This window comes from Corvus hawaiiensis, chromosome 6 (genome assembly GCF_020740725.1).
Source record: "Corvus hawaiiensis isolate bCorHaw1 chromosome 6, bCorHaw1.pri.cur, whole genome shotgun sequence".
Classification (NCBI taxonomy): domain Eukaryota; kingdom Metazoa; phylum Chordata; class Aves; order Passeriformes; family Corvidae; genus Corvus; species Corvus hawaiiensis.
The window spans coordinates 15,275,303-15,290,821 of NC_063218.1; the positions used below are offsets into that span (position 1 = coordinate 15,275,303).

At 41.7% G+C, this 15,519-nt stretch overlaps 1 protein-coding gene across 3 annotated transcripts; it reads left to right on the forward strand.

The window, feature by feature from the left end:
* Positions 1-5,982: 5,982 nt before the first annotated feature.
* Positions 5,983-15,455, forward strand: LOC125328159 (alpha-1-antiproteinase 2-like). 3 transcript variants are annotated; one of them, XM_048308417.1, is made up of 5 exons: positions 5,983-6,039; positions 10,796-11,461; positions 12,442-12,712; positions 14,462-14,609; positions 15,210-15,455. In XM_048308417.1, exons 2-5 carry the CDS (start codon positions 10,813-10,815, stop codon positions 15,402-15,404), a joined length of 1,263 nt encoding a protein of 420 aa, XP_048164374.1. In that variant the 5' UTR covers positions 5,983-6,039; positions 10,796-10,812; the 3' UTR covers positions 15,405-15,455. The 3 variants fall into 3 exon arrangements, with proteins under 3 accessions (XP_048164374.1, XP_048164375.1, XP_048164373.1); XM_048308418.1 differs by having other exon boundaries at positions 6,030-6,098; XM_048308416.1 differs by lacking the exon at positions 5,983-6,039 and adding an exon at positions 6,785-6,884.
* The last annotated feature ends 64 nt before the right edge of the window (positions 15,456-15,519 follow it).

Below are 15,519 nucleotides of genomic sequence, written 5' to 3' on the forward strand. Positions count from 1 at the left end.
CCTCAACAAAAGACACAGAGTAACTCCTGTCTGTTAATATCAGTGCACTATTTGGCCAGACGGTGTTGGATGTTTCTGTGTATGCCCAGGTTACTTGTAGTGATGGCCAAGACCAGCTGGGTCTATTTACTACATGTCCATGATCACCACCGTGTAAGTAGTTGCAAGGTATAATGAACGTCAGCTGAAAACTGAGCTAAATCAATGCTGAATTTGCACAACTGTCTGTTTAAGTACTAGGAAATACAGAAATTCATGTGGCACTGACAAATACATCTCAAGACCCTCTGTGCAGATATCTTTATATTCTCCTTCGAGAAAGGCACCTTGTGGAAAAAAATGCTGCATAATTCTTAAGTGTATGAATATCTGTGTTTGGAAGTGAGACTGAGGCCTCAGAGTTTTACCTCTGGAGAAATGTAATGCCAAGTCAATGTCAGTGGAGCAGGATTCCACCAGTCCTGTCTTTCACCAAAAAGTACAGCACAGCCACCTTCATCCTGGCATTTCCCAGCTGCAGCAGGTTGCAGTTAATGTGTCCCACTGAGGTGCCCAGCATGTGACAGCCCTTCCAAGAGTTCCAGGTTTTATCACCGGCAGTATCCTACTTCTGAGGTGTCCAAGTGCATAATGATCACTACATATGGTGGATGAGACCAAAAAATGAGATTCTAGGGGAAGAGAAGACAGTGCAAATGCTGGAGCAATCAGCCAAACACACAGGAGATGGTAGACTCATGGGGTGTAAAATCAAGCTAAATAATAAGCTAGTTTTCAGTCTACTGGGTATTTCTGTAAGTGTCTCCAATTTCTGTAAATCTCCAATTTCCTAGCCATTTCAGAGAGATCTAAAGGTATCTGAGCAGAGGTGATGTGCTTTTTAAGGAGGGATTTGAAGGAAGAAAGCATTTCCACAGGGTGTGTACAGAAGTTGATACCCCCTGAGCAGCTTCCAGAGCTTAAATCTCTTATGTCTCACAGCTCAGGGCAAGAGGTGTGCGGACATTTTAAACCTGTGGAAACCTAGGACCTTCCTTTGGTGAAAGAAGGAACCACTATCAAAATAAAGATCTAACACTGAGTATGTTCAGACCACATAGTTTTAGAGCATAGAAGCAACAGGTTCACTGAATCTTCCTCTTCTCTATGGTTCTCCACAGGGAGCAACTGCAAACAGACACAGAGAGGAATGAGATTTGTCCACATAAATGGTAGGGAACTGTCAACACTTGTTCTCAGACCCACTCACATATATTGTGTATTCACGGCTCAAGAAAGAAGAACATAAATCTACTCAATAATAAATGTATATGTGCAAGATGAATTAGTGTGTACTGAAACATTTTCCAAGCTCTGCTCTTCTGTGCTAAAGGATTTTATCACTAATCAGTGATAGCTATCCCCACTGCAATCACACAACTTCATCTTCAGAGATGCTGTATCTTGTCCTGAGGGCAGACAGCAAGGAGTCAGACCTGTTGAGACACCTGCAGTCATGTTTTTTGCACACATGCTTCTTGCACACTTAGAAAGAAAATTGAGTTCCCAATGTCTTGAGCTCCCCACTAAGGACCTATCTGAAAACTTACCATCCTAAAGGACATATGTGAAAGAAAATGGCCGTATCAAATATTTCTTTCATAGCAACTTTTAAAATAGCCCATTCAACTTTGCCTGATCCAAGGTTCACCAGTTTCCTTCTCTCCACCACACAGACTATTAGAAAGCATATCATTAGCAGGCCTGAATTACAGGCAGGCCTAGAGAAATCAAGGCAGCTACATGGATTCCTACTGAGATCCAGCCAGTGCTGGGAACTGTCAAAGTCTCTGAGGAGAAGGGCACAGTCCTGTGCAGTGCTGCAAGTCTGAGCACAGGCAGCACCACAGAGGAGTGTGAGCCACCTGCCATGGCTGTGGTGTGCTGGGAGCATGGCAGATGGTCCACCAGATTTGTTTGTTCTCAGTGTGCATTTTGTGTACTGTGCTCTGGCAGAGCTTGTGTCTGGGCAGCCAGGAGGGAGGCCTGCTTGCCTTGTGCTGGCTCTGCCAGGGCACGCCAGAGGACAAGGGAGATGACACCTTCCCAGCAGCCGAGTGTTTCAGGGAAAAGCCTCTGGACTCATGTGATGAGAAGCAGAAAGGAGTTTCCCTGCAGGATGAAATGCAAACCTGCAGTGCAAGTGAAGTCAGGGACTCCTGAGAGCATGGTTTCACAGTCATTTTTTGTTAGAAAAGTAGGAAAATTTATGTTGGAAGGCACCTCTGGAGGTCATCCAATCCCACCACCTGCTCACAGCAGCACCAGCCTGGAATGTAGCTCAGGTTGCTCAGGGCCATGTCCAGCCAGGTTTTGGATGTCCTCAAGGACAGCAGTTTCACAGGCTCACACAGTGATGTGCCCTTGTATTTGAGCTCCCTGTGAACACTCCTTTTCATAGATCTCATTTGTGTTTCCCTTGCTGCAGCTTGCATCCTGTGCCTTGCTCATTACCACTGGGCACCTCTGGCTCCATCTGCTCTCTGACATAGCCCATTAGGTGGGGGAGGACAGCAAGTGCAGCCTTGCCCTTGGTCTTCTCCAGGATGAAAAAGACCTGTTCCCCAGCCTCTCCCCACTTGTCCTGGGCTCCAGCTCCCAGAGACCATCAGCCATCCTGGAGAGATGGCAGGGATGCAGGGGGATGAGACATCTCTGGCAGCAGCATCCTGTACTTTGGTCAGGTTAAAGCAATTGTGCAACCACAGCCTAAGAGAAGCAAGCAGACTCCAAGCCAGATTTTGGAGCTGATAGAACATAACTCTCCTTGGGACCCAGAAGGTCTTGACTGCATTGCAGAAAAAACTGATGATAGACTGGAAACACGGGAAGGAACTCACTGCAGGGGCTCAGGGGACAGTACTGCGTGTGCATTCCCTAATCGGAGCTGGAATTTTTGTCTGAACAAGACACTCCCCCTTGGAGTGAGCCCAGACCCCTCTGTGGGGCTGGCAGGGGGCAAGACCAGTGCATAGCATGAAAGCAAAAAAGAAGGAACTTAAAGGTGAAGGTCTGCTGTATTGTCACGTGGAAGCACTGGAGCAGGCACTTGACACAATTGTACTTGATCTGTACTGGCATTTGTTCCAGCAGGTCACTGCTGAACTGCTCCCTGTAACCACGAGTGCCTTTCCTCTTGAAACACAGAGCTCCACAAATTAAATGTAGCCTGGCAGGGGAGAGTGGGATACAGCTTTCACCGGTTCCACACTGACATTTACTCAGTGCTATTGTTGGAGGGACTCTGTGCTCTCTGCTCTCCAGAAGGCATCATCAGAACAGCAACAACCCACTGTGTTTTAAAATGGCTTTTAAGGAAATTAGTTAAGTATTTTAAAAAGATGAAAATGTTTCTCTACTAGAGAAGCAAGAACACAGTTCTTCTAACTTAAATAATTAATTCTTTTTGGACTATGGCCAGCCTGTTTTCAAGGGAATTCACACGGTATGACTCTTTAATGTTGTCAATTTACTAAAAAATGAAACAGTATTATTAAGGTATTTTAATATTAATAATAATAACAATAATAATAATACTTTAAAAACTCCAGAGTAACTTGGGGTTCAAAGTAATAAGACTAATATTCCAGACCAAGAGAACCAAATGGAAGGATTCCTGTCTTTCAGAATACCAGAACAGTGCCTACATAAGCCTACTGCCTGCATAAAAAGAGAGCTGCAAGTTCATATGCAACATATTCTGATATCAAATATTGAAACAGAGTCTCAGAAAATTTCAGGATGGCTTGCATGATTGGATGAAACTGTTACAAAGATGAGGAAAAAGAAAACAGGTGCCACATTGGATATAACACTGGAGATGGATACAGATTAGATTTCATTTACTTCATTTTCCCTCTTGCACTCCTATACAAATGTCAGCAGGTGAATGGCACTTCCAATTGCAAAAGTAAATTGCTCTTAAATGAAGTCATATTAAGTCAATTGTTTTTTCCTTCACTTTTTTCAGTAACTTTATTCATAGCTGAACTTTTCCATTAATTGTGCTCTCATTTTTCTCTCGGTGCATGTGTTACTCATCTTCAGTCTGAATATGTTTTAGGTAAGCCTCTGTAACCTCAGAGGTTATTTTCATTTGCTAGTTTACAGAAAAACAGGCTGCATGTGCCCAGCTGCTTTTCTCAGTCTGTAAACAATTAAAAAACATTTGCTAGCAGTCTGGATCAAAACTCCTGAACCACTCTGCTTACCTTTGCACAGGTGAAAGGCACCCACTGAAGAGAAAGAGGTAGAAGCTAGGAAGGAAAGGATTTGCAGAAGTGCCAACACCCCTAAATGCATAGAACCTTCCATGCTGTAACTACTGGTAGTTTCAACTGTGCAGGCATACAGGCTGGAAAAGAGAGGAGAAGAAATGCTTCCATTCATTACTAACCCCTGAGGAATGGCCCAGAGGAAAATCCTACCAAAACACTTACCCTGTTATTGTAAACCTTTTCTTTCTGAAAGATTCCTTCTTTAATGTGCACTACAAGAAAAGGCATTTTCACCACAAGAAAGACATTGAAGTGCTTGAGCATATCCAGCAAAGGGCAACGGAGATAGTGAAGGGTCTGGAGCTCAAGTCTTAATGAGGAGCAGCTGGAGGAGCTGGGATTGTTTATCCTGGGGAGAAGGAAGCTCAGGGAAGACTTTATTCTCTACAACTGCCTGAAAGGAGGTTGCTCCAAGGTGGGTGTCGGTCTCTTCTCCCAGGTAAGAGGTGATAGGACAAGAGGCAATGGCCTCAAGTTGTGCTAGGAGATGTTTAGATTTGATATTAGGAAAAATTTCTTCATCAAAAGGATTATGAAGCACTGGAACAGGATGCCCAGGGAAGTGGTGGCATCACCATCTTTGGAGGCATTTAACAGATGTGTAGATCGGGCAACAACAAGGCTTAGTGATGGAGTTCTCAGTGCTGGGTTAATGGTTGGACTTGATGGTCTCAGATGTATTTCCCAACCTCAATGATTCTATGATGTATAGCACCTTTTCTCCTTGAATCCCCTACCTCATAAGGGGATGCTCCTGGATGGAAGGTGTTCACTGGGGCATTGACCTGTGAATTTTCCAATCCCTCAGTCACACCCACATTAGCACAGTCCCTGTGACCCCTCTGTGAGTGCTGCAGGAGCACACCCTTAAAGGGGTTGTGTAATACACAGGTGGCCTGACTGCATGGGTCCAACTCTGTGTGAAAGCAGGTTCTGATGTACTGGCCTGCCCCTCCCTGTCTGCCTTTTGGCAGTGCCTGCACCTTGCGCCAGCCCACACTGGGAGCACAGGCAAGAGTTTGTCCTTCAGTCCATTGCTGCATGAGGCACCGGGTGACACCACTCTGGCTGAGTGCTGGGTGCCATGGGGTCCTGGATGCACATTCCTATAGCAACCCCCAACCACTACGAACACCAGTGATGTCCCCAGAAATTGGCCCTTATTAATGACAGTGTAGGTAATTAAGAAATAGTGTATCATTTAAAACAAACATGCCAAACAAAAACTATTAGAAGTCTGGTGTAGAGGAAGCAAAATATCTCTGTGAAAAATACTAAATTGAGATCTGGCTATAGCATGCATCCAGCTGTCTTTTCCTTAGGCTCATGTCTAGTATTATGTATATGTTTCATTTTACTCACTTCAGTACTTCTGCTGTATGAACTCATGCAGTTTACAGAAGTTAATGATGCATGCGAAGTATTTCCTAGAGTGAATAGCTGGAGTCCCAGCAGCAGGATGTGTAGAAATGCAGGAGACTCTTATGACTGCTCTAAGTAAAGGCAGGGTTTGGCCATGCATATACAGCAAAAATCAGGTGCTTGTCCAGAAAAATTGTCTTCACTGTTTACTCTGTACCATTCCTAAAGTAGTAACACTTGTCTGTCCTGGTTAATGTTTTCTAGAGGACATTTTGCTTTCATAATGCTATTTAACTGTATAAATAAGAGAGGGAGTTGCAGGGTAGTCCTGGTGAAGATAGCAGGATCCTTGGAAGCTGCTGTAAGTAGTGATTTTTTCGCTTCCTATAGAGACTTCAAAAGTGTCTCCTCTTTTTGCAGGTAATCAATTCTAAATCTTTTCTAGGGTTGCATCTTATACTGAAATCTGTCCTAGATAAAGAGGTTTTTATTGCGTCAGCTGGAGATAAAGGACATAGGCATCACAACTGAGGCAATGAGTTGTCTACACATTGTCAGGTCACTGGAAGAAGGAGTAAGAATCTAAAAGCAGAGGAGGGTGTCTTGCCAGAAAGCAAGGTGGTCTCTGGAGCCAGGAAATCCTAAAAGGGGGGCTTTCCCTGATGTACCTCCTGCTAGAAATAGGCCCTGATTCATTAAAAGCCTGAGGTTGAGTGCTTAAAACCTTTTTTAATGTATTGTTGATTCTTTTTAAGTAATTCTGATGATTTTTATACTGAAGGTCTACAAGAAATACCATTGCTTAGGGAATGGTATATCTAATGTCTGCTTCCCTTTTAGATGAGACATTACTGGTGTAATCATCAGATTACAGGCCTATTGAGAAGGCAGGCAAGAAACTGGTGATTTTCACATGTTCAGAAGATCACTGTGAGGTCAACATTTTCAATGAGTCAGAAACGGGGCTGTGGCCGGGTGTACATTGGAATGTAGGAACTGAGAACATGGTCTGATCTGTTCTTGCAGAGAGAAGAAAATCCCCACCTGACTGCCGTAACCACTGCACTCATTCTTTTTTGTCTACTTTTTTATTCTCTTGGCCTCAGTGATGCTTCATCCCTGAGTGTGTGCAGTAACTCAGGTTCAACAGCAAATACACATGGTGGCCTGGTAGAAGAGTGAGAGCTCATGTTCACCTGTTTCCAGGTAAAAGGAGGCTTAGAGGTGAATGATGCCACTTTCTGGCTGAGTTCTCCAATACTAAGCTGGCTCACAGAAGATAGAGAAAACACCAAACAGCCCTGTGAACAGTCACATACATTTCTAAAGGATAGTGTAAAATAGGCTTCTACATTTCTCCTGCAAAAGGAATTACATTTAATGAAATAGTCACAGTGGTTGGACTCTCCAAAGAGTCCAATGTCCTCAGCTTGTGTTTGCAATCTCCTCAGGGGCTCAGGCATAGAGGTATCAAAACTCTGAATGACAAGAGAAGTGAATGTCTAGATGATCAGTCTGGAACAAGCCCTGAACCTGTTCAGGTGCATACAATTAAATATGCAGAGCTTTCTGGCCAGCCAGGAAAGCCCATGTGAGTTTGTGATGCTCCTTTGAATAGGTGGTCCTGGACAGCAGGTTTCTGAGGTCATGTTCTCACACACAGATATGACTAGTCAAGTCTTTCTTTTGTGATTTTTCGTGTGCTTGGGTGGAGTTTTTTTACAAGTCTCTGGGTAGCTCATATTTAGTTCAGCAGACACCACTGGTGGTGGTGCTGTATCTTGATATGCCTGGTGCCCCCACAGTGCTGCTTTCAGGAAACAAATTTCTCAGATTTCCTCCTTCAGAAACAATCAGGAGGGAAGCAGCACCATCTGGTGAGCAAACAGCTTTTCTATTTCATGCTTTCATGTATTTCTGAGTCGTGCAAATTTTCATGTTGTCTGAAACGAGATTATCAATGAGGACACCTTACGGGAGTAGTATGGGATGGATATTCATCTCCTGGATTAATACATGGCAGAAAGTTCTTTCTAAAGGCAGAAAGTTGTCTTCAGAATTGTCTCTTCAAATCACAGAGACAGAAATCAGCCCTAAAATGGACAAAATAGCTATATCCACAAAGAAGCAAGTTCTGTCAGTCAGAAAACTCAGTCCAGCTCACTTCCAGGTTTTCTGGTGGAAGTATTCTAAGGTAACTTCAGCCAATCCCAGTGTTCTCCATTTTGTTTCTGAGTTGCATGGTAGGGAAGACTGTGTGCTAGGGAAGAAGTAATATATTCAGCAAGTGTTATCACTAGCGATAAACTGCCAAAAACTCTGTCCACCAAGTGCTGGCGTGCTCTTTTATCATTGTCTGGTTTGATTAAAAGCTCTTCTTTAGAGGAACCTATTCTTGAACACCACAAATATACTGTCATTGTGTAACACACACAAAGAAAAGAGGCAGAGGTAGAAGTGTTTCCTTCCAGGCTATTCAACAAGTCAGACTAGGTTTGGAACTAGAATTGAAGTGCTTTTCACTTCTACTGCCATGTTGATGGATAAACTGTTTTTTTTTCTGGGAATTATGTAAGTAAAGGTCTTAAAGAGCTTTCTGCAAACTGAACTCCTTCAGATTGGGAATTTCCTAAAGGCTTTATAGCACAGGTTCTCAGCTCTTTGCTTTTTAATAAATCGTTAGCAACTATGCTCCATAGGAAAATCTATCAATCTTTAAGACCATATGAGAATGTGCATCTTCTGTTTCATGCTGAAAGGGTGTCTTTTGTCAATTTGTCAGTGGTTGATCACTTGCTTACCCAGAAGTCACAATGACATCAAATGAAAGAGTGTCAAATATGAAGTAACAATCCCCAATCATATTCTGAAGGTTCAGAGGGTGCAAATCTTACTATAAAAGTACCTTTAGGTTTCAAAAAAGGGACTAATGGAAAGGGTCACTTGTATCTTCAAGGCTTAAACAACAAAAAAAGACCTCTACAAATCACAACTGCTAAGTCTTTTATAATCTCATGCCTTTAAAACTAACTATTATCAAGATTTTTTGAGGTCTGACTCATGAGTCTCGGCAGTTTGTGATTGGCCAGTACTGAGTAACAGATGGATGATTCAGATTCAGATTGTATTTAATTATCTGTGAATTCAGAGCTGTAATAAAATGAAATTAATTCCATGAAAGTACATAAATTAACCACAAAATGCGAACATGTTGTAACTACATAGAGAAAAAATATCAGGATAGGGAAAATATCCTTCAGAAAACTGTAACCAGTATTTTACAGAACCCTTACAGCAAAATCATTCTACATCCTTTCACCATAATTTTGAGGTCAAGTCAGTTAAACTCCCTTTCTGCTTTGCATTCCAAGTAAATAGAATTGGTGGTTTGAGGTATACATAGAAAAGCCTATCTATCAGGTGCATATTTTGTAATAAATATTAAATGTGATGAGATAGAGAACAGGTGGCAACTTATGCCAATGAACAATGAAATGTTTCTCTTTTTTGGTATTCATGTTATTCTTAATAAATTATGACTGCAGCTGAGTAAATAGTTCATAGTAAATAATTTATTCATAGGCAGCTTCTGAATCAGCCTGCTGGATATGTGGAAATAAATTAGGCTTAGCTCTGACGCTTTTGTTTGGGAGTTGATTTCTTTTCAAAGTCTGACTAATACATTGGCTCGCTGATAGCAGTTTTAAAAATTCAGAACTGAAGCTCTTATGTTGAGTTACAAGTATCTAGATACATGGAGAAGTATTTCAATGTCAAAATCAGAGGAGACCAAACTATAATTTAAGACGACTGTATACAGTAATTGAAAATGTAGTTACCAAGAACCCAACCCTTACAGTTCTTACACTTGTCAGTAATGCTCTTAAATAGGCTTTCTTTCTAAAATTACTTATAACAAACATGTAAATGTTTGAATGTTTGATTATAGCTTGAAAATGTTTTGTTGTTCTCATGAGTCTAACTGTAAGTGGATATTCAACTGCTAACACAAATTGCTCCCTCTGATCTTATAGAGAAAGCAAGACCATAAGTGTAGCACTTTCTGACGAGTCTCTCAAGTTGAGTCATGCCAGAGATGAAGGGTGCAATTGGTGTAATATGTTTCTCTGTGCACAATTTTAGCAAATCTGGCTCATTATCTCCTCAAACCCTGTGCAACTCTTGCACCATTTCTTTGCCCTAGATTCCTCCTCAGAAATGAGGCCTATTGGGACATTCATAACCCCATTTCCAAGGTCTCTTTTAAGAGCTTATACAGTGCAGAGTGTCAGCTCTGCAATGAAATGAGGCTACCACAGCCAAGTGTGGCTTCGCCCTTTGACCAGTGGAGCAGCTGATAATAATATGGCCTTGTTCTTTGTTAATGACATTGATTGCTTCTGCTGTGCTGAAAATGAACCCACTCCAACAGTTTGGTTGAAGAGGCAACATGTTGTTTCAGATTCTTATTTAAAACATTGCATAACTTCCATTCAGGAAAAAAACCCACCTCTTCCTTAGAGAGGTAGGGGTTTTTATCTGGTTTGCTGCTGAAGAACAGCCACCACTATTTGTCCTTTTTTTAAATAGGGCACCTTATCAATCTGACCAAAAGTTTATTTAAAGATCTCCTGCCTGCCTATTTGCTCACATTCTATGTAGCTACTGATTGCTGCTCACTTGCATGAATTTCTTCTTTCTCCCCTAACTCGCAAAACAGCCAGACTTCTTCTATGATGAACTTTCAAGGAATTATTCAGACCATTAGTGTCAAAAGCACAGTGGTACTGCAGCCTTTCAGCGATTAGCCACGAGGTGTTTTCTGATGGGATATGCTCCATTCTCCAGCCTGCTGAGGGTGCTGTGTATTCAACTAATCCATGCTGAATTTTGTCTTTGCAGGTATTTAGGGTGGGGGTGGTGGAAAGAGTTGTTGGAGACTTGCCAGGAGGCCTGGGAAAATAAAAAAAAAAAATTCTGGCAAGAATTGGAGAACATGGAAATTGAGGACAAAAGAAAGAGAGAAGACTTTTTATTCAGTGGTAATGACAGAATAACTATTTGTACTTCATTTATTTACTTACCATAGTAATATCATCTCCTTTTTTTTTCTCTAGGATTTTAACACAAGAACATGAAGACCACATTCTACCTCAGTTTGCTACTGGCTGGGTTTCATGCAGTTGCCCACAGTCAACTCCCACCCAGTGACCACAATGGACATGATCCAAATGACCCTAAACACCACATACATCATGGAGGTGAAGCGATCGCTTGCCTCAAACTTGTACCAAACAATGCTGACTTTGCATTCCAGTTTTTTAGGGAGGTTACACAGGAGACACCTAATAAGAACATTTTCTTCTCTCCTGTGAGCATCTCCACTGCATTTGCGATGTTGGCTCTTGGGGCTAGATCAGCCACGCAGTCTCAGATCCTGGAAGGACTCACCTTCAACCTTACAGAGATTCAGGAGAAAGAGATACATGAAGGCTTCCACAACTTAATCCACATGCTGAACCATCCTGAGGGCGGAGTCCAGCTCAACATGGGGAATGCCATCTTTGTAACAGAGAAGCTGAAACTCCTAAAAAAGTTTTTAGATGATGCCAAAGCTCTGTATCACCTGGAGGCTTTTACCACTGACTTTAACAAACCCACAGAAGCTGAAAAGCACATCAATGATTATATAGAGAGGAAAACACATGGGAAAATTACTAATTTGGTCAAGGACATAGACCCACAAACTGTAATGCTTTTGGCTAGCTTTGTTTTCTTTAAAGGTAAGTTAATTCTTCTAGGGTTCACATTCTCACTATTCATTCTTATCAACAGACCTCGTGTTGGCTACCTTGACTGAGAACTGGTCTGGGGAAAATTTTAAGTGCTCTTTTCTGGGCCAGAAGGTCCCCTAATGGCATAGTGGAGGTGGTGGAGAGGTTACAGGACCCCTCTCAGTATGGGAAGGCAGCTGGAGGCCACACAGGCTTATTTCTGTTTGTGACAGCTCCAGGAGCTCTGCTCCAAGCCACAGCCTTCCATGCAGCCTGATCTGGTGCTCCTGAGTTTAACCATAACTCCAATTGTTCCACGCTCTTCTAATTTTCAGTGAAGGCACTGAGACTTATATATGACCTAATGCCTCTTTTTAAAATTATGCATGATTCAATAGCCTAATTTACTACATTCCCTTTTTTCTTTCCCCTATCTGAGTCCTTTATCCATACACACTAACATTTATATATGGGAGAAGATAGTAATGAATAGGGGAGAAAATTTTAAGGAACAAAGCAGAAACTGTGCATTTCTGATGTGGGTTAGATGTGCCCTTAAGACTGACATAACACCACTCAAATACGAGATCCTACATTATTTAATCTACAAATTGAGGCTTATAATTAAAGACAATAGAAATTAAGTGCATGCAGTATATGAGTACACAGATGATGTTTACAGAAAGGCCACTTAGATCCCCTGAACAGAAAAGCAGTGGTAGGTACAAAAAAACCTGCCTAATTATTTCACTACTGGCATCTGAAACGTAAATTGAAAGTGGAATCCAATGCACTCTTTTGAACAGGTAAAAGATTTGAACAGGTAAAAGATTTGAACAGGTAAAAGAACATTTTAAAGTGTTACGTTTGAAAATTCTGTATTTAACACACGGAGAAATAGGTGAATATTATTTACTAGCTATAAAAAATTTAGTCTGTGATGGGATAGAACATGGGATATTCAGTCAAATTCTCCTTCTCTGTATCAGGCAGCTGGGAAAAGCCTTTTAAACCAGAGCATACTGAAGAAAGGGAGTTCTTTGTGGATGCTGAAACTACTGTGAAAGTCCCTATGATGCACCAGATGGGCAGATTTGACTTCTATTTTGATGAAGAGCTCTCATGCACTGTGGTACGACTGCATTATAATGGCAGTGCTACTGCATTTCTGGTTCTGCCAGCAAAAGGGAAAATGAAGCAGTTAGAGCAAACTCTGGACAAGGAAACCATCCAGAAATGGTCAGACCATCTCTTCCAAAGGTAATCTTCTGCCAGTCAGCTGCAATGACACCTAATTTATAGTATTTCTTCTTTTTTGGGAATGCAAACACTATGAACTTGGTGATTCTGGGAACTGAGTGGGTTATTTTTGGCCTGTGTGCCCTAGCTGTAAAAATCTTGCAGCTGGTTGGTATTTAACCATTCTTTTGTTGATGGCTGAGTGACTTGCTGCTCTCCCAACCATCTTGAATAGCAAGCCTAGATTGGTGTTTCTAAAATACTCCATGGACTGAGCGGAATGGTCACAATTTTAAACCAAATCTTCTGTACTGAGATTTCAGCTAGTGTGTTTTACTTCTCATATGTCACTGAGACACTCACTCAGGCATAAGTCTAAACCTTAAATAAAGCATAATTTACACAGTTTGTAGTGCTTATAGACATGATATATCCTACACAATTATCTGGCAGCATACAATTGATCTTACAACAGGCAAGTGATTAATTGTGGATGTCCTGATTTTCCGGCATTTTGTTTTGAAACGATAAAAATCTAATGAGTTTCTGTTAGTTTCAACCATTGACACCAACATCAGCTAATGCATTTTACAACCTTGTTTGTCTGGGAGAGGAGATCTTAGCAACAGTGGATGAGTAATATCAAGTTAATACATGCTTAATTTACCAAGCTCTGCCCTAATTCACAACTAATAAGGCTGTGCAGTTCACACCCATATATCTCAGTGCATCATCACAGAAATACCAGCACAGTTAGTAAAAACATAATGGGTAGCAAACTGAATATGAGCTAATAATGTGATACTTCAACTATCTAAAATAAAAAATGTATCATTCTCAGCTGCAATATCAGGAAAACCCTTATCTAAATGAATTTGTGGTGCAAGGTCAGTCAGGATCAATATAGGAATAAGTTCTTCATGGGAGAAACTGTGAGAACAAAATGGCAATTTCTGTTCTACTGTTTTGTTGATGGCAGTGCTGATGGACTTGATCCCATCCTCTTCTAGTGCACTGGGCAGTATCACATGTGGGCTACAGCACTGCAGTCAGGTCCCATCTGTTTTGTTATACAACCCAAGCTGTCTCTGGGCAAAGCAGCAAAAGACTTGAGCTACCTAAAGGGTAATCACTGTTGTGAGTGACTCGGATGATCTGAGGATCCCTGGACAGGGCATGAAAAGAAATCTAACAGAAAGCATACTAAGCATGAACTGCCTACAAACAGCTCATAGTCAAAGGCAAACTTGATCATGGCCAGCCCAGAGGAGGAAGAAAATTAGAGGACATGGAATCCAAATGTGCAGGCAGCAGGAAACAGACCTTACCTGGGACCATGCCAAATGCCCCAGTTATGTCAAAAATACTTATTTGATTTGAAATGTTGGGATTTGCCACACTTCTCCCCAAACAGATTTTGTCAGGGCTTCTCTTGAGTTCTCCACCTTCTTGAGTGACATGGGCTGTCCCTCGTCTCTGCCTGTAAAGAGGGGCTCTTGTTACTGTCCTACTTAGCAGAGTGCTCTCAAATTTCCTGAAGCAAAACACCAGATAAATACCATTATGATTGTTACTATTATTATTATTATTAAGAATAATAGTGCTTGTATCACCGTGAAAAGAACCAGCAATTGAATTAGTGCTTATTGTACATTCAGGGTCCAAACTCCTGGGATTTGACACTCATGGGAATTACACAAATATCTCACCCTCCTTTATGTTGGTGAAAAATCCTCTCACCACCCTCTATGTTTCTCTTCTACCTAACAGCTTTATGGACCTCTACTTCCCCAAATTTTCTATATCTGGGAGCTATGAAATACGTAACACCCTTAGCAAGATGGGAATTGTGGATGTGTTCACAAACCAGGCAGATCTCTCTGGCATCACTGGCACCCCAGAGCTGAAGGTTTCCAAAGTAAGTCTGTGGCTGTTGGACCTTCCCTGTTTTTTCACAAACATACAGGGAAAACCCATCAGTGGTAGCATCCAGAAGCACCAGGTAAATACAGCTCCCAGCTTCCTGGCTTGCCTGCAGCTGGGTCACCCAGGCCTCAGCCTGCAAGCTTAAAAAAGGAGTTTGGCCCTCAGTGACACTGGAGATCAGATTAGATTGCTGCATGTATGTTTTTCCAAGAATGGTATTGGCCAAGACTTTTTGGGCAGTATCTGAAACATGAGAGAAGCATCAACCCCTGGCTCCTTAAGGAAAAGCACTAATGCTCCCAGGTACATGACAACCTGTCCTTCTCACCCTGGAGACTCAGTTTTGGAGGTGCAGACAAACAATTACAGGTGGAGCCTCTATCCTTCATCCAATATTTCGAACTTTTTAATGAGATTTCCATAGCTCCATCCAAGCCCTCATTTAAGCGGCCGTGACTACAATAATACAGCTCTTCTGCCCCTACTCACTTCTCAGTGGGTCCCTCAAAGCAGGGCTTCTTTAGAAGGAGTCTAATTCATTTCTCAAGTGGCTGTTGACTGCCCAGAGTGACTCTATTTTCTTTTTTCCCAGGTTGTTCACAAGGCTTCTCTGGATGTTGATGAGAGAGGTACTGAAGCAGCAGCAGCAACTGCTGCTGAAATAATGGCAGTGGCTCTTCCTCCAACCATTGAATTCAGCCATCCCTTCCTCATGCTGATTTTTGATAGGGATACAAACAGCACACTCTTCATAGGAAAAATAGTTAACCCGACCATCCCTAGCTGAAGTGACATATGAATTTTGTTTGCTACTACTAATTAAAGATGTGAAAATGCATGACATGATTTATTTCCATTTCTAACAGCTCATATATGGTTCTTTTTCAATAACAGTTTTTATT